General features: G+C 39.9%; 2 protein-coding genes across 4 annotated transcripts in view; one reads left to right on the top strand and one right to left on the bottom strand.

Moving 5' to 3' along the window:
* The window catches only part of LOC121294641 (spatacsin-like), a 35,743-nt gene extending 24,013 nt beyond the window's left edge, over positions 1–11,730 (bottom strand). For both annotated transcript variants that reach the window (XM_041218560.1, XM_041218562.1), the window contains exons 1-13: positions 11,074–11,730; positions 10,401–10,588; positions 8,894–9,121; positions 7,415–7,613; positions 6,532–6,669; positions 5,791–6,251; positions 5,113–5,258; positions 3,518–3,650; positions 2,833–2,988; positions 2,262–2,440; positions 1,770–1,946; positions 1,362–1,433; positions 896–1,023 (exon numbers count right to left, since the gene is read on the bottom strand). In XM_041218560.1, the coding sequence (XP_041074494.1) occupies positions 896–1,023; positions 1,362–1,433; positions 1,770–1,946; positions 2,262–2,440; positions 2,833–2,988; positions 3,518–3,650; positions 5,113–5,258; positions 5,791–6,251; positions 6,532–6,669; positions 7,415–7,613; positions 8,894–9,121; positions 10,401–10,588; positions 11,074–11,291 (2,423 nt within the window). In that variant the 5' untranslated portion in view covers positions 11,292–11,730. The remainder of the gene's footprint in view (positions 1–895; positions 1,024–1,361; positions 1,434–1,769; positions 1,947–2,261; positions 2,441–2,832; positions 2,989–3,517; positions 3,651–5,112; positions 5,259–5,790; positions 6,252–6,531; positions 6,670–7,414; positions 7,614–8,893; positions 9,122–10,400; positions 10,589–11,073) is intronic.
* Positions 11,731–12,038: 308 nt separating this feature from the next.
* On the top strand, positions 12,039–19,865 carry LOC121294643 (cytosolic iron-sulfur assembly component 2A-like). 2 transcript variants are annotated; one of them, XM_041218565.1, is made up of 5 exons: positions 12,039–12,223; positions 12,913–13,077; positions 15,769–15,818; positions 16,806–16,851; positions 17,229–19,865. In XM_041218565.1, exons 1-5 carry the CDS (start codon positions 12,100–12,102, stop codon positions 17,327–17,329), a joined length of 486 nt encoding a protein of 161 aa, XP_041074499.1. In that variant the 5' UTR covers positions 12,039–12,099; the 3' UTR covers positions 17,330–19,865. The 2 variants fall into 2 exon arrangements, with proteins under 2 accessions (XP_041074499.1, XP_041074500.1); XM_041218566.1 differs by lacking the exon at positions 12,039–12,223 and adding an exon at positions 12,230–12,362.
* The last annotated feature ends 1,080 nt before the right edge of the window (positions 19,866–20,945 follow it).

The following is a 20,945-nucleotide window of genomic DNA, read 5'->3' as shown; positions in this document are numbered from 1 at the left end:
ACAATCATTGCAAAGCACCAACACAGTTAAATGTGTAAGCAACATTGATTTAAACTCAACAAATGACTATTTCAATTGTTTCTGAGATAATCATATCTGTATTTTTCTAGAGTTGGACGTTACTGATAAGGGCACATACAGATAAATGAAATGTTAAGATGACATGGGTAACACCTGCTCAGTTACTGGTTATGCAATCTATCCCTATCAAAGAATCAATCTTGTGATTTATTATTTTCCCAGAAAACTGAATTATACCTTCAACTCAAAGTTCATTATTGTTTACAATAATGGAGTACTTGACTACATGCAGCCAATCTATACACATTCCAAAAGCTGTTATAAATATTTCTTAACTTGATTGGTCTCCACATACATGGTTTGGAAAGCTAATCCAGTGCTGAAGTGTTTCATTAATATCATAAATATATCAGCTGGCTGTCTGGGCTGAAGTGCATTGGGTAGCACACAATCTACAGAGGAAGGAGCGATCCTCAAGCTGAACAGGGTTGAGTCATTCAAATTAGCAGACAACCTTCAAATCACATTCACAGATCTGCAGCATTTCAGAATTCATTAAAGCACTCAGGGGAATAATCACAATGGGAAACAATAACAGCGTATGTAATGTACAGTGATTGCAGTGTGGAATACTTGACATAGTGCTGTTTCATCAAAGCTATTTTTCAAAAGGTGATTCATTATACAGAACACTTCTGGTCCACTTTTGGAAAATGACACCACTACCGGTGGTATCAAAAGATTTAATGAGGATAGAATGCAGAGGACAGACCATAATATAGTATAGTACTAGACCTTACAGAGGGCAAGCACATATTTGGCTGTACTGGAAGTATTATCTCCACCGTGTGTTGTAATTTTACACATTACTTACATGACATTGGGCTTGATGTCTTTAGTTGGTTTTGCTGGTGAGAAACACTGTCCTTCAACCTGTTTAATGAACTCCACCATGGCAATTTCCCTGTCTGATAAATAGTTATGCTTTTGTAAATTGTCCACCTAAACAAAAGAAAGCAAAAGCAAAACATTGACAAGGCATAAAACGTGACAGAGTCACTCAAAACCAGCAATCATGGTCTACTTACTATTGTTTTTTTTATCCGCAATATTTTCATGCAGTATTCTGGAGTGTATTATTTGGGATTGTTAAAATGCTGTTCATTATTCCTGGAGATATTGTCTACAAAGGACAGGTTTACAGTCATATATATATATATATAGTCATGCTCAGGACATATCCTCCTCCTGCGTGTCTGAATATTTGATTGAATAGAACAGCAGTACATATAGAACACTTATAAAAGTATTATTCATTTTTTTTATAAACAAAATCTTACCAAAAAATCCCGCAGATCTCTATCATCTGTATAGAAACATATACTGTGCAATTGCTTCTTCACACTGAATCCCTGTTAAACAAAAAAATAAAACTACGAATCACAGTGCTAGCCTACAACTGCAGATAATGCAATTTTTAAAAACATACAGCAGATGTTAACTTGCACAAAACATTACAACTGAATGTGCTGGATGAAAAAACACACGTCTCCCATAGGAGGCTGCAGAAATGATGCACAAACAACTGTATTTTGAGTGTTACCCTGAAGTTTGCAAAACTAATGGGAAAGTCAGGGCTTTGATAACACAGAGCAACAGCCTCAAACATCTGGAAGGCGAACTGTATGCTGAAACAAGACAGCTTATTGCATCCCCCTCTGCGGGGCAGCTGCTCCTGCATTACCCACCATATTTCTTAAGAGCTCTGAAGCCTCTTTCAGCTCTCTCCCTAACAGGCATTCATACGCCAAGTTGAGTCCTATCTGCAGCAGCTCCTCCAGCCTCTCTGCCTTGTTCTGCCGAGACCTGAAGAAGGCCTGGGCCTCAGGGATGCGATTGCTCATGATAGCACTGCGAATAACATCCTAGAATGAGGCACAAATAAAAGACAAGAGAGGGAGATACTTCATTTCAGGAACACAGCTGGTATGTTATTGAACAATCTCAACTCACAATTCTGTATTTTTCCAGTCTTTTTAAAAGGCGGCCTGGTAAACAACGTTCCAAGTAGCCAAGGGGTATTATACAAAAACACACATAACAGTGCGTTAGACAGACACAAAATTAAACGTTCTAAAAATGCTGACGGTATAAAGCCTCCCTTTCAGGGCTTGCTGGGTTTCGTGGTTTATTTGCATGTTACATTAAGATGCCACTGCATGCTAATTTAATGTATTTACAGCAGAGCTGAGTTTCTGCCACTCCTGCAAGTGTTCGATCTCCAGGTGGCCTCCATCAACCCCATGCCAGGGCTCGGTCTCGTCAGGCTGGGGCCGAGGGAACTTCTTCATGAAGGTGCGCAGCTCTGAGATGTAGTTGCTCAGAATATCAACACACTTCTGCAGGTCCTCATTCAACTCTGGTAAGAGGGTGTAACATATGCAAAACAATTTTCAGTTCAGTAAGAAAAAAAAAAAGAAGAATGATCATTTTAGCATGTACTTTATGCATTTAATGAATAACAGAGCACACTACTTTTAAAAACAATATACACAACCTTTACATTGTTTGTTTGGATATATATATATATATATATATATATATATATATATAAAAATCCTTTACAGTTAATCAGAAAGGTTTGAGAGGGGTCTTATGGTGACTCTTTGTAGTTATAGAAATCAGATTTATTTTATTTATTTTTTTTTACATGCATTTTCTTGTTTCATACTGTAGAAATGTTGGTGTCATTCCAGAATATATCAGTAATGACTGTTTGGCTCAGGAGCCTCGGAGCTGCAAGACCCTTACCTTCTGTATTAATGAGAATCTCCCTGACTTGCTTGTTCAGAAACGTTAAAGTCATGTTCAGCAGCTGCTCTGAGAATTGTTTACTCTGGGCTTCAGAGTCATTGTCTTTGATTGCGGAGCTCAGAAGAGTAAGTGCTGGTCTCAGGTCCTCCACATCTGTGAGGTATTCAGGAAAAACAACCTTCAAGAACACTGCTTTACATGAAAAAAACACCACCAGCCAAGGAGCTGCAGCCCCACAAACAAGAGCTGTCTGACAATGAATTACAATTCCTTCAAAGTTACAGGCAAGTGCATCCTCTAACGGGATAACAGACATTTAAATGATACGATTTCATTTACTAAATTCCATGACTGGCATTCAGAAACTCACAGTGCAACAACTGAAATCACAGACAGAATGTTACCAAGTTTTTTTTGTGTTCTTTTTTTTTTTTTTTTTTTTAAATGACACATGACTTGCTTTCTTGTTTGCTTTGGGTGCTTTTTAGTGAAAGTGAAACAGAGAACTCCCAAAGAAGGATTTAATTGAAACTACATACAGGGTTTTCAAGATACAGCTTCAAAGTGTGTTCCCTTCAGCCAGACGGAAACAGTGCTGAGCTGGCAGGCTCACACCCCAAGGCTCCACGCTGTGTAATGCTGAGCATGGTGCCGTTCACTCTGCAGTCTGCACGGTACCTACTCTTCAACTGAAGATGGGTCGGGGTGGTTCCAGGCTGCTCTGGTAATGTATATCCCGCAGGTGGACAGAGGATATTCTCTTTACTTTTAAGGAAAAAATCAACTGTATCCAGCTGACGATTCTTCAACCCAGCCTAAAATACAAAAAAAAAAATGTGGATTGTTAACTGAAATTTTATATATAACTGAAATTATATATATATGCACACACAAACTTTTTACCAAGATAAAACCCCTTTTTAGATGCATCATCTCTTTTGCATGGGGATAGCAGTATTTTTTAAAGGAGCTGGCGTTGGCACCTCGGTTTACTTCGGACTGACCAAGTTAAAAACAAGACTTTAGGCACATACACAAAAATCTACAGCCCTGGATGGGTGGTAGTGTAGCGCTACAACCACTTTATACAGACATATTTCAACATCCTTTCATGGACATCTGTCTTCAAATAAACAGATTCAGTTCAATACTCTCGCCTCTTGAAACGGATGGATAAGATCCAAGCGTCTCATTTTGTGCGCACATCAAACATTATTCTTCAGAGCTGCACTGAGAAGCTTTTGATTGTTTGTGTAGCAGGGTATTGCAAACTGCCTCGATAATAACCTTTTTAATTACCAAAGGCTTATGGAGAAGAAGCTTAAGAGTCCTAGGGATCTATGCTTAGTTCTAAATTAAATGAAATGCTCTATTATATGAATTATCAATACAAATTATATTTTATGGGATTTATTTTGTTTTTTTTCACAGGTCAGACCATGGTATTATGTATTCTACTTTACAATCCTATTACAATTTTAAAAATGAGGCTTTAAACTCACTGAAGGTACATTACATTACAAACTTTTTTTTTTTTGATATACCTTACAATTTATAAACGATTTAAAATAATGCACCCCCCCCTCCCATTGATCGTCACTCATATGGAGGTTCGCACCCGTACCTACAGAGCGTGGGCAGGAATGCAGCACCCTCCCCCCAACCCCCCTACCCCCCCGTCCCATTGATCGTAACTCATAGTGAGTATCTCGCACCCGTCCTTACGGAATTGTCTTCCCCCCCCCCCCCTTCCCCCCCCCCCCCCCCCCCTCCCAGCAGGGTAACTAGCAGTGAGTATACCTCCAGAGCGTGGGCAGGAATGCAGCACCTTCCCTCCCCCCCTCCCCCCCTCCCAGCAGGGTAACTAGCAGTGAGTATACCTCCAGAGCGTGGGCAGGAATGCAGCACCTTCCCTCCCCCCCTCCCCCCCTCCCAGCAGGGTAACTAGCAGTGAGTATACCTCCAGAGCGTGGGCAGGAATGCAGCACCTTCCCTCCCCCCCTCCCCCCCTCCCAGCAGGGTAACTAGCAGTGAGTATACCTCCAGAGCGTGGGCAGGAATGCAGCACCTCCCCCCCCCCCCCCCCCCCCCAGCAGGGTAACTAGCAGTGAGTATACCTCCAGAGCGTGGGCAGGAATGCAGCACCTTCCCTCCCCCCCTCCCCCCCTCCCAGCAGGGTAACTAGCAGTGAGTATACCTCCAGAGCGTGGGCAGGAATGCAGCACCTTCCCTCCCCCCCTCCCCCCCTCCCAGCAGGGTAACTAGCAGTGAGTATACCTCCAGAGCGTGGGCAGGAATGCAGCACCTTCCCCAGCTGTTGAGGTGACACAGCAAGTCCACCGTGCCTGCGCTGCCGTGTATCATCAGCCTGCTCAGGAGCTCCTCTTGGGTGAACCCAAACAGGATCACAGACAGACCAGACTCTGGGAAACAGCAGGACAGGCATTCATTGCATCAAGACACCTGTGAGCTTCTTAGTGTGTGGCTGTGGGGTGCAAAACCCCCACGGGAAATTCGGTCACCACACAAGAAATATTGGACTAGATTTTTACTGTTATTAGCGCTTTATTTTATATATACTGTGTGTGTGTATGTGTGTGTGTGTGTGTGTGTGTGTGTGTGTAGATGTGTATATATATATATATATATATATATTTTTTTTTTTTTTATAAGGGGAAATGCACCAATAACAGTAGAAATGCCCTACAAATTATAAAACTATTTATCACAATCTAATTTTTCCAAAGTCAGATAAAAACTTTCATTCAAAACTCATATAAGGAATATAAAAAAAAGATACACGTTTTTTTCGTTGTTTTAAGTATTTAAATGAAATCGCCTAATTACATTTTAAAAACGCTTTACTTATTTAACAGAATAAATAAACTACAACAATAGACAGCTCCAGGGTGTATTCGGGGGTAATCTTGCTATTGAATGCTACCAGATTCTCACCTTTCATAACCAGGCACAGCTGTTCCTCACCGCTACACTGCACTGGAGTACAGCCAGGGTCGAGATGGTGGTAGGTCACATCCTGAGTCTGAAGATCCCAGAACGCTACAGTCACTGCAGAGTCACTGGAAACAAAGGTCAGCAGGACAGTAAATTCAGACACTGAAACGGTCGCTGGGGTCATGCGTTCCCGTAAGCCCTGGAGCTGCACAAACCCTTGTCTTTTGCAAGGTAGGGGCTCGCTGCTTCTGCCAGTCCTTTTCCATGCAGCACAGCTCAGTATACAGGCAGTGTAGTTGGAAACTGTGGCCGACACCTGAGATTTGGTTAAATCAGAGTGTTTGGTAGGTTCAGCGTTGGGAAGGTGATGGTACCAAGGAGCACACAGTTTGGTGGCGCAATCTGAAGGTGAAGAAGCCTTCCCATCGTTGTATAACACTGATAACTGGGCATCCCAGGACCTTGGAGAAAGAAAGCAACAAGAAATGCATCATTATACAGGTTATAATTTGGGGGAACAAGAAAGCAACAAGAAGTGCATAATTATACAGGTCATAATTTGGGGAACAAGGCAAGACCTTAAAAAGAAAATTTAAATCAAATGCTGTACAATTTCACTGAAACATGAAGAAGCCTACAGTAAAATAAATATGCTTTCCAACATCTCAATCACGCATTATGTAGATACTGCACAGAACAGATTCTCTTTTTCTAACTGTGCATGGCAGGTCCAACTCTTGCCTGTTGGTCTGAAATGAAACTCCAAGCAAGGTCTTGCTGTAGTCTGAGCTGGACAGGTTGTCCTCATCAACACCATCCAGTCCTTTCAGGGGGAGCTGGTCCGGAGCTCTCACACACAGCAAGTGCTCAGGATGCTTCCTGCAGTTTAATAACAGAAATATCTTCAAAGAGGGGACTGCAGCAAAACACAGCAGAACAGTAAGCTTCAGGTGGCCATCGGCAGGGTTGAATTCCCTTCTTCTGTTAAGAACTGGCATTAGTTATACAGAGCAAGCTTTAAGACATAGATTGCAAATGAATGCATTTGTTAAAGTTTATGATTAAATTACAGTGCTCCCCCTTCATAACGCTGTAGTCGGGAGCCATAGATGAGAGGCCATGCAATTTGTGTTCCACCTATAAGTATAATGGCATTATGGGGCAAATTAAATCTGATCAGCAATGTACAGGGCCACATTATAATGAGGGAGCACCCTATTAAACTTTGGTAGTGAAGTTATTTTAATCTCATTCGACTCTCATGAAATCACAAACCTAACTTAATAACTGTATAACTCTCCAAACTGTTCAGAAATCAGTCTGAAACCCAATCATCTGTTCTTTACCTTGCAAAGGCAAATAGAGGCAAATTACTGTACAGCACTGGCTCAAAAAGTTCAATAGCAATATTGCAAAACTCAAATTTTTCAAAGGTTATCTACCAAATCACCCACCCACCCACCTACAAAACACCTGCTGGAGGTACAACAACACTGGCTTGTGAATCCTGGCATTCACCCTTCCACCCCTACAAGGATTTTTCGCAGAATGCTCTAGTGCAACACCGTGTCTAGCTAATGGATTGAAGCATAGCAATTCAGGTATCAACCTGAGGAGAAATTACCTGAAATAGTCATTGAAGTCAACACATATTACAGAGTTAAAACATGTGACTGCTACAGCAGTGATCAGGTCATGTGACACCTTCAAGAGGGCAAAGGAAGACAGGCTGCATGGATCTTCATTCTGCTCCACTAAACTGGTCTGATACAGACACAAATCAACACTGGCAAGGTGCTGGCCATGGGCAGTGTCATAAATATCTACACAACCGTGTTAAAGAGGTATTCTTTTATAAAAAGCATACTTCCAATGAACATAACAGGCAGTTATTTACATAGTTAAAAAGCAACTTATAATTAAAATCATTCCTGAATAGAGTACATGATAAGATACAAAAAAGTGGAGACCGTTCAGCAATCTCAATTTTGTGAGTAAATGCTTTGCATGGCGCTTTAAATCAAAGGACTGTGGCAAGAATGAAGATGACGTTTTTGCAAGGATGACAAGAGGTGCAATCAGCAACCAATCTCCTAATCCATTATCAGGTATTTATCACCAGAGATCAATGCATTGAGAACGCTTCATTGTGCTCAATAAATACAAGCCAAGGCAATCAATAATCTAATGTATTAACTGATGCATCTGTATCTTCCTGGTACAGCATTCAATGCAGCCTTGAGGCTAAAGGGCATAACAAATGTCCCACTCAGTTGTTCTGCACTGCAAGTAAATGAATAACAGTATCATTGGCAAACATATACACCCACTGGGATGTTTTTGGAAAAACAGGATCCCTACTAAAAGACAAAACAAATAATTAGGTTTTAACTACTCCTTGATTTACTCTTTGATTTGAATATGAAAGACAAATGAATGACCTAACAAATCTTCCACCAAACACAATCTTTAATTATTTGCTTTTTTTTTTTATTTTCCACCAAAGTAGAAAAGTAGATTAATACTGCTTAATAAACACACCTTGCAAGATAGATGTTCACTGTCTCTCTAGCTCTAAGCAATGAAAACACTTTATTACAGAACATTTGTACTTCGCTGTTCAAACACTCTGCTCCAGGTCAGAGAACAGACTTGGAGTAATATAGTAAGGTGCAGTTGCCTAGTGAACTATTTCAGTAAAGATCCATTACCACAGGCTATAACTGACTGCTCTGCTACCACTGAAGGTTAGTTTAGAATTGAGGATTGTCCTGGAAACCACTTGATAAGCCACAATTGAATTCTACTCATACCCTTGCTTTCTTCCACTGCATCTTTTTAGTTTTCCAGAAAATAGTTTCTGATGTGAATATAAAGCATCACAAGACTGTGGGTTATCAAGTTTGGTTTATTTCTAATGACTGGCTTCACCTTCATGCCTCACAATGCACTCACAGTGCATGGTAATTTCCTAACTACTGCACACCCTGCTGTGCTACTTCTTCCATACACAACATATTGTACATGTAAGCAATATTAAACCTCACAGACCTGGAGTTCAGACTCATATACTATTTACCACCTTTATGAATCATAAGGATACATATGTGCCCGGTGTTATCCAGTACAAACAGAACCCCTGCGCAGATCTGGCAATCTGCTATTCTCTCCAGGGCCTGGGGAAGCACATCAATAGTGCTGCAGTTGAGAACCTCAGGCTCAGCTCCAGTCTCAGAGAAGAGAAGGTGAAGAAGGATGCAGTTATTCAGCAGCACAAAGGCTTTATTATTCTGATATGACAGGAGCCTAAAGGACAGAGATGAAGAAAGGCCTGCGGGAAAAAAAGACAGGAGGGTGTAATCCAATGTCCGACCCTCTTAATAGCTTTACTGTTAACATTACTATTGATCGTTCAAATATTGCGTTGAGAATCTTTAGATTTTTCTCTTTGTTGAGCTACAGGACATGCAGGGATTATGTACCAGGAACTAGTTGCAACTTTTTATCTAGTGTTGTCTTTGAAATATCTGCATATTTACAGCTGAAGTACGAAATACAAGCAAAGAATCAAAAGATCTTCAAATACAAAAACACACACCAGTGATAACATTGCTAGTGTTAACACGAATTAAGAAAACGTTTTTAAAAAACTTGTTTAGCCTGGAAAGGGGGCACAATCTACATACAGTACCAGAGCAGGGATGGAAATGAAACTCTGAAACATGGAAATGAAAAATAATTTAAGATGTCCGTTGTACAGTCAGCCTCTAAGGCAAACTTGGAGAAGCACTAAACTCATGAAGTATATTCATTTGCTTTGTTTTAACTTGAACAAGTTTGCCTTGGTACATTATGTATTGCTTGCTATCTGTTCTAGTGAAGTACAGCTTAATTAGTCAATCTCTGAATCTCAGTTGCGAATATCAAATACAAGCCTGCAATTAAAATTATATTGGGTTGCCTGCAATTATTACAAAAGTGTGATGGAGACATTTTTCAGCCTGGGCAACTTTGATTAGATCAAACTATTAAAAAAGAAAGTGAGGTTGAATTTAGAAACACTAGTTATCAAATATGTACATAGGGAAAGCAGGTATTTTACCCCAGCATGACATATGCATTACATGAAGAAGTGAGTTTAGGTACATCAATGACACATGCCAGGGTATTGGTATGAGCAATGCAGTGGAATCTGATGAAGCCCAAAGGGTGTTTGAGTGTTTCAAATGCCTCTACCTTTAACTACAGCAGACATATTCCTAGAACAGAAACAGCAGGGATACATTACTTGATGGAATTATTAGGGTCTGTGTGTCTGCTTGAATTTTCCTGCATCTTCACCAAAGTCTTATCCTAGCCTCTTTTCAGCTTGCATGTAGGTATTAAATCTCTCGGTTAATGTAACCAGAGGAGGCTCGATTTTGCAGTTGATGGAATAACAGCAGCAGGTACTGGTTACACGCCTTCCTTCTAGACCCTGGTGGTAGATGAAGTCTCTTATTGCCACTGTGTCCTCACCTGTCACTGTACCAGTGTACCTGAAGGTGTACATGTATATAAGAAAATGTTCTGCATATTTACAGGATAAACCATGGTACTGCAAAACTCACTCAGGTGTTCAGCTTCAACCAGCTGTCTCAAGGTATGCTCAGTGCAGCTGCAGAGGACAGTAACAGCACCTGCGCCACCACCCTCATCCTCACGCTCCAGCTCATACAAGCAGAGCTCGTTATCTGCGCCAAGGGCCAACAGTCTCAGGGTGCATTCATCATCAGCAAGAGAGTCTTCCCAAATAAAACTGCATCAACAGGAGAGAAAGGCGTGATTAAATGTATTTTACCAGTTCTAATGTACCTGCATTCAAGAATCCTGGATTCTACAGCATGTAGGGAGGCAGTAAGCACACAATGCATCTATTGTGCAGACATGCAGAAAGGTAGTTTAAGTCAGAAATGGGATGTCAGAAGACGTTTGTATTAGATGTTTGAGCTGTCAGCACTGGCACAACACGTGGCTTGTCTCGTTTGACTACCTGGTACGGGTATCACCTTTAACTGCAAGGAATTTAAACCCAATTCTAGCACACCTCTGCTCATCAAACTAGCTTCACAAGACACATGATGTGTATAATGACCCATTTCCTTTTCTCTGAGCCTGAAGCCAATAGTATACCAATATCTAGCTATCTTTAGCCCTGATGTTAAACTACTGGTTTATATTTTATATTAGTAGTTATATCTGCTCTCTCTCTCTCTCATATATACAAACACACATTATACTTACTTTGTGAAGTTACCTTCAACGCTTCTCTCGTTGCACTGTTGTCCACTGTCAAAAATATCAGTAAAGTCAAGTCCCTTGTTAGCATTTAAACAGCAGAGCGTTGAGAAGCCTTTTGTAACTTTTGCTTTCAGTGTGTGTTTTACATGTTCACAACATGATTGCTCAGATGAAAGCAGGACTTCAAGACCGCCATTCTTCAACACCGAATCGTCAATCATGTTTGGTGAGTTTCGTAAAAAATAATCAGCAATTTGACTATGCAGAAACCCATGTCATTTTTGTTTTTAAATTGCAAATAATAAAAGTATACTTTGAGTCTATACTGGTTACGGCAAACGTCACATACTCTCAAAATAAAGTTTTTTTTTTTTTTTTTTTTTTTTTTTTTTAATAATACTGTATCTAATAATATACTGACAGGGAATTCGCTATAAACTTGTTAACGATTTCACACAAACCAAACTGTTGCCTGAAATGTTCTAGTCCCTACACTATACACCCCAGCAGTATGCTAAGCGCCTCCCTTGTATAATTATGATTTTAGTTTGTTGTCGTTTTTGCTATTATGGTTCCAATAACATAACACATTTTTCCTATCATATTTACATCCCGTTCCTCTTTTCGACAGCTTTGACTGACATCGACTCTAACCAAACGAACGCTGTAAATGTATCCACCTCAAAAAAAAAAAAAAACAATGTCCAATCACAAGCGAGGTAGGCGGGATTTGTAGTTACAAAGAAAAGCAAATGACATACGATGAAATCGATCCTAAAGGAGACAGTTAAGTTTGAATACAAATGTGCTTGCCACAGGCGCCGCTACATACGAGGGTAAAGCAATAACAAAATCCATCCTTTATTTTCTCTATTAAAAACAGAGCTTTGGCCCCTGTATCTTAGCTGTTTTGCGTATCTCGGGTGGACGCAGTTGAATGAGCTCGGTACTTGGCAGCTGCTGCCTACACGAGTTAGTGAAAGCAGGTCAGTGTGACAGCGGGCAGCCGCGACATGGCGGAGCTGGAAGATGGAAGCTACGTATGGGCTTGTTTCATATACTTTAGCCAAACTTTTCCTGCTGTCCGGTCTTTCTAAGAAGGATAATGCGCAGAGATCCAAGAAGATGGAAGAGAAAGCATTAGAAGTTTATGGTAACTAACTGGCTGTAGAAAAAAGTTGTGGAAAAATCCACAGAAAGTCGTGTGCAGTGCTGATGCTAGTCGTGTTATTAACAAGGAGGAAACGTGTTACTGTAAATGGGGGTTCTCGCAAGGATACCACCCTCCATAGGTAGCAGTATATTTAATCATGCAATAACTTGACATGTCTTGATTTACAAAAAAATACTTTCGTTATAGTTACAGTCGTGTGTACACTGTTTTCTTTTATTTGAGTTGTACACAAAAGCCTGATGGCAGTTGAAAATGGTTCAGTACTAAGCAACAGTAATGTATTTGAACGGAGCTGCTGTTTGTTTTTGTTATTATCGAGGACAGCAGAGCCATAATTTAAGGAACTGATAGTTGCATCAAAAACGCATGCAATGGTACAGTGTATGTTTATTTATATGGCCCATTAAGTACCAAATTCATTTCTTTGAAAAACAAATCAGAACTTTTAAAGTGAAAATGAAAATATCAGGTAGACGCTAGTTTAAAAAAAAAAAAAAATGCTCCACAAAATTGCAAAGTAGCCTGTCCTCAACTGAGGTCACTGCATGTCACTTAATGGGTTAGTACTGCGTGTTGCTAGTCCAAAGGCTGCTGTGAGACCTGCTGGCACGGAGCTGTGTAGCCTGCATGATTCCACGAGTGATTCCTTTCTGTTGTCGCTGTCTCAGATGTGATCCGTACAATCCGGGACCCTGAAAAACCCAACACCCTGGAGGACCTGGAAGTGGTGTCTGAGAGCTGTGTGGAGGTGCAGGAAATAGGAGCAGAGGAGTACCTCATCGTTATCAAGTTCACCCCCACCGTACCACACTGCTCTCTGGCTACCCTCATTGGTAAGCAGATTGACCAACACATAAGTCCACATAGCTTAAGCCAGCAAGTTCATTTAACACTTTTTTCAGGGCTGTAAACGTGTATATATTAAAGAACTATTGATTATGTGTTAAATTAATGGACCAGAGTTCTTTTTCCCTCCCTAGCTTACCTCACTCACATTTTACACAGAGATGTTCGGTGCGCTTTCCGAGAGTCCTCACAAAACTGCTGATTTTAACACTGCAAAAAATAAATAAGGTGGCAGACAGCAGATAAGGTGCTGTTGTTAAGGGGGAGGTGTTCTGTGCCCGTCCAGGAAGGGTGTGCTCTGCTTATCAGGTAGTCTCGATATACTGCACAGCAGGGCTGCCCAACGGAAGACCCATTCTGCCTCGCTGAGCCCCCCAGTAATGTGGCTGTCTTAATCTAGAAGTGGACTATCTCAGTGTCTTGAGTTCGAATAGACTACAAGGGTGTTGAAACATGAAGCATGAAGCATGTTTCATGGCCATGGCGTAATTAGGCTCTGTTCCAGACGGGTTGAATCAGGTTTGTATATCCCTTTCCCTAAATACCCATTTTACTGTTCAGTAATTTCATTTTACACCCTTCCTGTTTTGTTTTTTTGTTTGTGATGGCACTTTGACCCAAAAAGGTCAGACTGATCCTCTGTACCGTGTCTAAACAGTGAGTGACTTATTCAGGGGCTTCAGTGCTTGTGGCGCATTGAGATCTAAGTAGTGTACTGCTGCGTAGATCAAACTGGGCGCTTTGTGTACCGAGCTGATGAAAACCAGTATCTTGAACGATGCAAGGCAGTGTATTTTTGTAAGCTCATTTAAGCTTGAAATAAATGGTTTACATCCACTCGTATCGCACACCAAATCTGGCTCGTATTAGACACTTTACATCCCCTGTCTAATGGAAAACAAGCTTATTGGGGGAGGGGATGCATTAAATGTATTATTTAAAAAAATGCTTTTCCTTTCCTTCTACAAGATTGACTAAAGGTTTTAAAAATGTTGAAGTGATCTGCAGTCTGGGAAAATGAAAGCAGTAAAGTAAATTACTTTGTCAGATGTCAAAGATAAAAGCTTTTACATGCATGAGTGGGTGAAAAGTCTTTTATTTCATATGTTAAAATTTTCCATGGTTTTGCTGTCACCTCCTCACTTAACACTCACTCCCATCACACTGTCACCACTTTCGAATAGCTGGGACAAGTTGATGGGTGTTTGTGATCTGTATTCCGCAGAGTAACGTTTATTTCAGCATGTCTAACAGTCATTTGCAGAGCCAGAATCAGCGATGGTTCTGTCTTTTGATTTTGACCTGACAGTGTTAACAGTGCACCGTGAGCACGTGCAGCACTGGCGTCCTGCACAGTGTGCTCCGCTTGGGTAGAATCGACACGCAGATTATTATCTTTTTGTTTTGATGACAGCTCATGTTAAATGTTGTGCCAGCAGTCTTGGTATTTACCATTGCAGAAACCACACACTGTTGTTCTGCATAGTGGCAGTAAATGGATAAGGGTTGCTCTGCAGTTGCGGGACGGCCCAGTCATTTATCATTCCCAGAAAACAATAACAAATAACAACAGTAACGATTTTGGGGAGTAGACTTGCTCATTAAAAATTGTTCAGGGATACCGAGATTTGGATTCAGGAAGTTGACTGAGCATGCTTGGGGGATGCAAGAGGGAATTGAATATTCATTCCTCCAGCCAGCGATTATGTATAGTTGTGCAGGTAACAGGATCGTAATGTCATACTTGTGCTGTTACTTGAATAATAATTTTAGGATTATGATAGTTCGAATACTAATTGAAATATGTCTTGGCTATTTTTTTTTTTTGCGCATAGTCAGTTTCCACTGTGGATTTGAAGAGAGCCGTGCTTTATAAATGTAGGTTGACAGCCTTATTAACACCATAGCGGGCTGTTGCAGTGATTTCTTGTTCTGTTTACTGTTGAGGTTGAAGCCTGTTTTTTTTTTTTTGTTTTTGATTACTAATGCAATCATGATAAAACAGGCAGACCTTGCAGTTTAGTTGGTGTTTCTATTTCTTCTTTTGCTCAGGGCAGTAAACAGGTCTTTGTCTGAGAGCCGGTTCCCTCGTCTCTGTCCCTCGGGCAATGCCTGTACCTGGCCACAGGGATTTATTGCGTGTTATGGTACAAGCAAACTCATTTTTGTCCTAGAAAGAACATACTGTAACTTATCTGGTTTTGCAAAAAAGAGTCCCATTTCTCCACTGACACAGAGTACCTCCTCTCCAACCATCACCTCCACCTTGGTCTCCTAGGCAACCATATGTCCTTCAAAAAAACCTTCTCTTGCACAACAGTACTTGAAAAAATTTAATTTTGTATTCGTTTGAAAGCATTTTTTTTGTTCTTTTTTTCAATCGACTTATCCATCGTCTTAATTACCCCAGAACAATGCTTTCTATTAATCTCACACAGAACAGCAACGTTTTGTGATGGCAATGGCACAGTCGTTAATCCAGGTTCCTGGTTAATGGAAAAAAAATAAAAATTTCTTACAAATGGGGAGGAAATCGGTTTTAAGATGTGTATCTCTGTTTATATTTTGTCACTGTTGTCTAGCTTTATTAAAATAGCCTAAGCAGGTATCTATTCAATTAATCTAAATACCACAGTTGATTTGATCATTTTGGTTGTTGTCTGCCTTGTTTTATTCAGGTCTTTGCCTGCAAGTGAAGCTCCAGAGATGTTTACCATATAAACATAAGGTAAGAAAATCCAATTCTACTCATCAGGTACCTGCAGACTGATTGTGTTTGTTAGTTTCTTTTTGAGAAGATGAACAGAGTGCAGAAGCAGTATCTGCTTTGACAGAATCCATATGGCACAGTTAGGCTCAGTTTTTGCAGTAATGGCAGTCTTATACAGAGATACATACCGTTACAAAAAACATCAACAGAGCTGTTATTTTAAATATGCACTTACATTTCTAAGAAAATATTTAAAACCCATTTAGGGCGCACCCTACGCTTGATATTTGCATGAAACAAAGTAATGCTGTGTAATTTAACTACATATAATTAAGCAAAAACAGTCCGTTAACTAATTGTCCCTAATTCCGTTTTTCTGAGTAGCTTGCCGCTCTGTACCACATGGAACTTTGCATGCGTGATTTCAATTAGTGTGTGATCGTGGCAGTGCAAAGCTTACTGTTTTATCAGTACCTGAAGGGAGTAGCTTCCTTTCACCTTTGCTTTAATTGCCTCCATTCTGTAACAGAAGCTGAAGCTGCTGTTTCTCGCATCTGTCCTGTTTCCTGTCTGGGTGTTAATGAATGCAACAAAAATACAGGGATAATTGACTTCTGACCTTTCAGCTACCCTGGATTGCACACTAGTATAAAAGAAATGGCTGGAGAGGGCCGTCAAAAACTGCATTTATGCGTTTTAGTCACAAACCTAAAGTAAAGGTCTACTTTATTATTATTATGTATAACTGTTATTAGTCCTCCAATTAGCGATGTGTTACCTTTTTTATTTCTGCTGTAGACATAAAACTGTTGGGTTATATAAATAATCCATGTGTTTTCTTTATCAAATTGAGAGAAGCCTTTCACAGTAGCTCTGTAAACTGGAGCAAGCGTGCCATTGCTTAGGGGAGCTGTCTTTGATTTTCGAGTAACTCTGTGCTGTGACAGTGTGTGTGCTGTCTCTTGATTATTCATTTTCACGGAACGGCTGCTTTTCTCATTTCAGTTGGAGATTTACATTTCCGAGGGAACCCATTCCACGGAGGAAGACAGTAAGTATTGTCACCGCATTTTGTTTAGATCTGTATTCTTTGAAATAAAACTATATTTAAAAAAAAAAAAAAAAAAATCCAAGGAGAATTAGTTTGTATCTGTTAAGATCTAAAAGAAGGTCAAGAGTGTTATTCTTTTTGTTCTTAAAGTATCTGCAACTGAACAAATTATACCCCCAGTGCGACCTTGAAACACTGCAGAACTAAATGCTTTTTTTCTTACAGTAGCTAGCTTAATGAAACCTGCAACCTTTATTCTTTGGACATGTGTAAACTTCTGTTGGATTCAGCCAGACAGTTCTGTAATTGGGATGTTTTCAACAAGGGGGCAATTTAAGTGTGATTAACAACTTGTATGTTTTTTTTTTTCCCCCCAGTTAATAAACAGATCAATGACAAAGAAAGAGTTGCCGCAGCCATGGAGAACCCCAATCTGCGAGAGATAGTAGAGCAGTGCGTCATAGAGCCGGACGACTGACGACTACACCTCCTGAGAAAGAAGGACTCGCCTTTACAGTCCAGAGCTGCTTGTGTCATTTTTAATGACCTTACATCAGGGATATGTTTTAATGGGATAGGGTTTTGGTTTTAAAGAGAGGGAAGAGGTTCTGTCCAGTGCCTCAAGTTTGACCTCACAATTGGAGTGTGGCTGGTTTTTTGTGGGCTCTGTTTTAGGGTCCCTCTTTACATTGATGATAGTTCCATTGCTGGAGGAAAGTAGGCAGCTTAAATAGAACAAGAGCACTAAGCATTTGCCCCAGTTTTTTTTTTTTCTTTTTCTTTGTGGATAAAAATAAAAGAAACTGGCGATGTCTCAAAACTTTAATAACTAACAAAGAGCTCAGAGTGTACAGCTGGTGCAAATTCTGCACTGGTGTAAAAGCTTAGTGAAAGCTAGCTGCAAAAGGTTTCTGTAAAATAGTTCAACATTGTGGCATCATACAGTGTGTAAGAGGGCGTGTGGTTACCTCTGTCCTCTCTCTCGGGTGGGGTCATGATTAGGCAATGGCATATGGTGAAGAGTTACTGGCAGTGGGAGGGCTACTGTATGCATCAGCAAGTTAACAAGTAAGTGGTGGGGGGCAGTCTTTTAATACTTTACTAGCTGTATATTTTGTCGGTTTCGTAGCTCTTGTAAGGTACATGGGCAATTAACAGTTTTCTCAAACCTGACACCCTCCCCAACAGGGTGCTGTTATAAGAGTGAATGATTCACCATTTCCGTCAGCCACACTGCTTCAGTAGCTCTGACACTTTCTTGAGTGCTTCTTGATACCATAAAACAGTCAACCCAGGTGTGAGAACAGTGCAAGTAGTACTGGTAGCGTTTATTTTACTATTATGTTTGACAGAGTTCTGTTTTAGGGTTCTATTAGGGGTTCTGTCAATTTTAATGTATATTTCGATATATAGAGAACATGTAATGTTTCTGAAAGGGCAATGCTGCGTATTGCAGAACAATGACTTGATGCAGAAGATGCTAGATAAGAATTTAAAAAAAGCAAGGGCTTTCAGCCTCAAAGCTCTTTTGTTGAGTAGCACAGAGGTTCAGATCTCTAAAGGCTGCGGCCATGCAGTTAAGTGTTTTAACCTTTTATGTTTTCCCCTTTCAGAATGCATTTTGTTATCCATGCCTTTGTTTTATTGTGTGTAATGTGTGAATTCCCACTTGCAGGCATGTTAGTGGGAATTTCACATTGGTCTTGTGGCAAAAACACAAAAACAAAATTAAACAATTGGAAAAACAACAGTGGGGGCACTTTGTGGATTTTGTAACGAGGTTTCTGCACAGGGTAGTATGTGCCCTTCTGTTTAGACAGGAGCATGCAGGTCCACTAACAAGACTGAATTGGTCGGGTGTATTGCTGTTCTAGACAACGAGAACTACAACAAAGAAAACAAAGATACACGATTTCTCAAAGCCCTTAGGAATCTTCAGAAGGGGATGGAGGACAGTGGAAGGATTGTGTTTTTTTTAGTTCTGTTTCTAATAATGTAGAGCAATTTAGATGTGGCCCATGCTGTGCTCATGTGGCTAGGTTTATTGAACCAGAATTGCAATTTACTTTGGTGTTTGTTTTTTTGATGGTGGGATGGGGGTCTGTACTAATGTACTAACTTTTAGTATCCCAGACGTCTTACGTAGGTTCACTTTTGTGTCCTTAAATTTACATTCAGGTGTTACTTGCTCATCAAACCTGATAATAGACAGAGTTTTACTGGGTACATAGTAAAACAAAAGTATGCCTAAAGGGAGGGGGCAGAATAACTGTATATCACTGTTAAATTACTTTTATAATTCTCCCACTTAGAAGTGCTTTTATATTCAGAGGACAGTATCCTGCTGTTTGTTTAAAAATGTAATTTTTCCATTTAGCAATTCAAGAAAGACTGAACTTGTTTAATTGAATGTGATTATACACAGTGGGGCCCGTTTAATAGCACCAGAACTCACTGATTGGAATAGTTGCTTTGTCTGAATTTTGTCAAATGTGTTCTAATTTAGTTAAAACCTATTCAGACACTTTTTAGTAATTAGAAATCTGTGTGCAACTCCACCATAGTAACAACTGTGATATTCAGGTTTGTTTTGTTTTTTTACACCAGAGTTGATTAAGAAATACCGTAAATTACTGACCCTGATAACCTTTCTTATGATTATTTTCTACTAAAGAGCCCTCATTGCTTTCAGATTCTTTATTGTGGCAAAATGCAATGTCAGTTTGCTGGTGTATCTCAAAAGATGTTTAATGCATGTATAATAGCAGAAGCCATTGGAATTGTTAAAACTACTACGAAGGGCATTTCAAAAAAGAGTCCAATCCCATTTTTGCCTTGCCTTTTAAAAAAAAAAAAAAAAAAAAAAAAAAAAAAAAAAATTTCAATACAAACTTTTATAAATCAATGTACTCATTTTGTACACAGTATGCACTGTGTAACCCTATTGTAAATGACTGATTGTTACTCCTCTGCACTGAGATATTTTATTTTAATAAAGCTATACTCTGAAGATACATTAGAAGTGCTTGGTTCTGTCTTTGTAGTTCATATCTTAAGTTCTCAAGAAAGGAATATTGTTCCTCAAGTTTTTGATTCTATGCGGTCCTGTTTCGCCTGCTACCATCTGCTTTGTGCATTAGAAGCTGTACACGTGCTGAATGTGTGCAGGTACAGAAGAAACGCCAAGATCCAGCAATAGGGAGAGACGCTAGAGTGACGTTTACACACGCTTACTTAAAGTCTGAATAGTTCATATTTTACACACTTAGAGGTATATCCAGTTGATCTAAATTACTGTTATTTAATTAACGCTTCTTTACGTTTTTATTCCATAAGTATAGTAGACATAAGGATGTGAATTGGGGGATGTTTCATTTTGTATAACTTGTATTAACAGCAGCCGTGTTCACAGCTGCCTGCCTGTTCACATTAGTAGAATATTGAGCTGTTACTCAGGTCTGAATAATGTTCAATATAGTTTGATCTAAATTACACGGTCCAATTTCAGATAATACATTGAAATCCATAGGCTGACCAGCTAATGTCCCCATGAGGGAGTTTTTACATTTCTTAAGCCTTATTTATTCTAGGAATAAGGAAGCACTGCAACTTTTTCTTGTGATAATTACATTTTTCTGCACAGCTCTGTGTTTGCCTGTAGGGGGTGCTGCTCTGCAGGGTAAAGGCCTTCCCTCCCAGTCACTTAAAAAGATCTGCTGAATTGTTAGTGGAAAACAATTAGCATAGAACAGAATTATTTATTTAATGCAGAAAAACATCCACTTTTAGCAATGAATATATATCCAGCATGCAGAACAAAACAGTGGTGCAAATGAAGAGTCCAGCCTAAAACAATAAAGTCTTGACTCATAAAAGACTTGCCCTTTTTACATTTTCCACACCACCCTTCTTTTGCAGATAAAGTGTATCGAACCTCAATCCTAAAGTACCCAAGCGAATTGCCTCGAGTCTGCAAGAGGGCAACGGTGTAATTTGCACTGATTTTTGAGGAGGATGATAACGTCTGCAGTGGTTTGGAAGATTTTTCTCACACAGAAAATCCAGGCAACGTGCAGACGAACAGAACACGTGGG

This window comes from Polyodon spathula, chromosome 19, assembly GCF_017654505.1.
Source record: "Polyodon spathula isolate WHYD16114869_AA chromosome 19, ASM1765450v1, whole genome shotgun sequence".
NCBI classification, from domain to species: Eukaryota; Metazoa; Chordata; class Actinopteri; order Acipenseriformes; family Polyodontidae; genus Polyodon; species Polyodon spathula.
The sequence above is the reverse complement of the archived record's forward strand: the minus strand, read 5'-3'. Positions and strand labels throughout refer to the sequence as shown.

Bases quoted from the DNA above. Each gene is read 5' to 3' on its own strand.
- LOC121294643 (XM_041218565.1), top strand. From the start codon at position 12,100: ATGGAAGCTACGTATGGGCTTGTTTCATATACTTTAGCCAAACTTTTC. The intron at 12,224-12,912 runs GTAACTAACTGG...TCGCTGTCTCAG, and splicing joins GAAAGCATTAGAAGTTTATG to ATGTGATCCGTACAATCCGG. The intron at 15,819-16,805 runs GTAAGAAAATCC...TTCTCATTTCAG, and splicing joins GTTTACCATATAAACATAAG to TTGGAGATTTACATTTCCGA.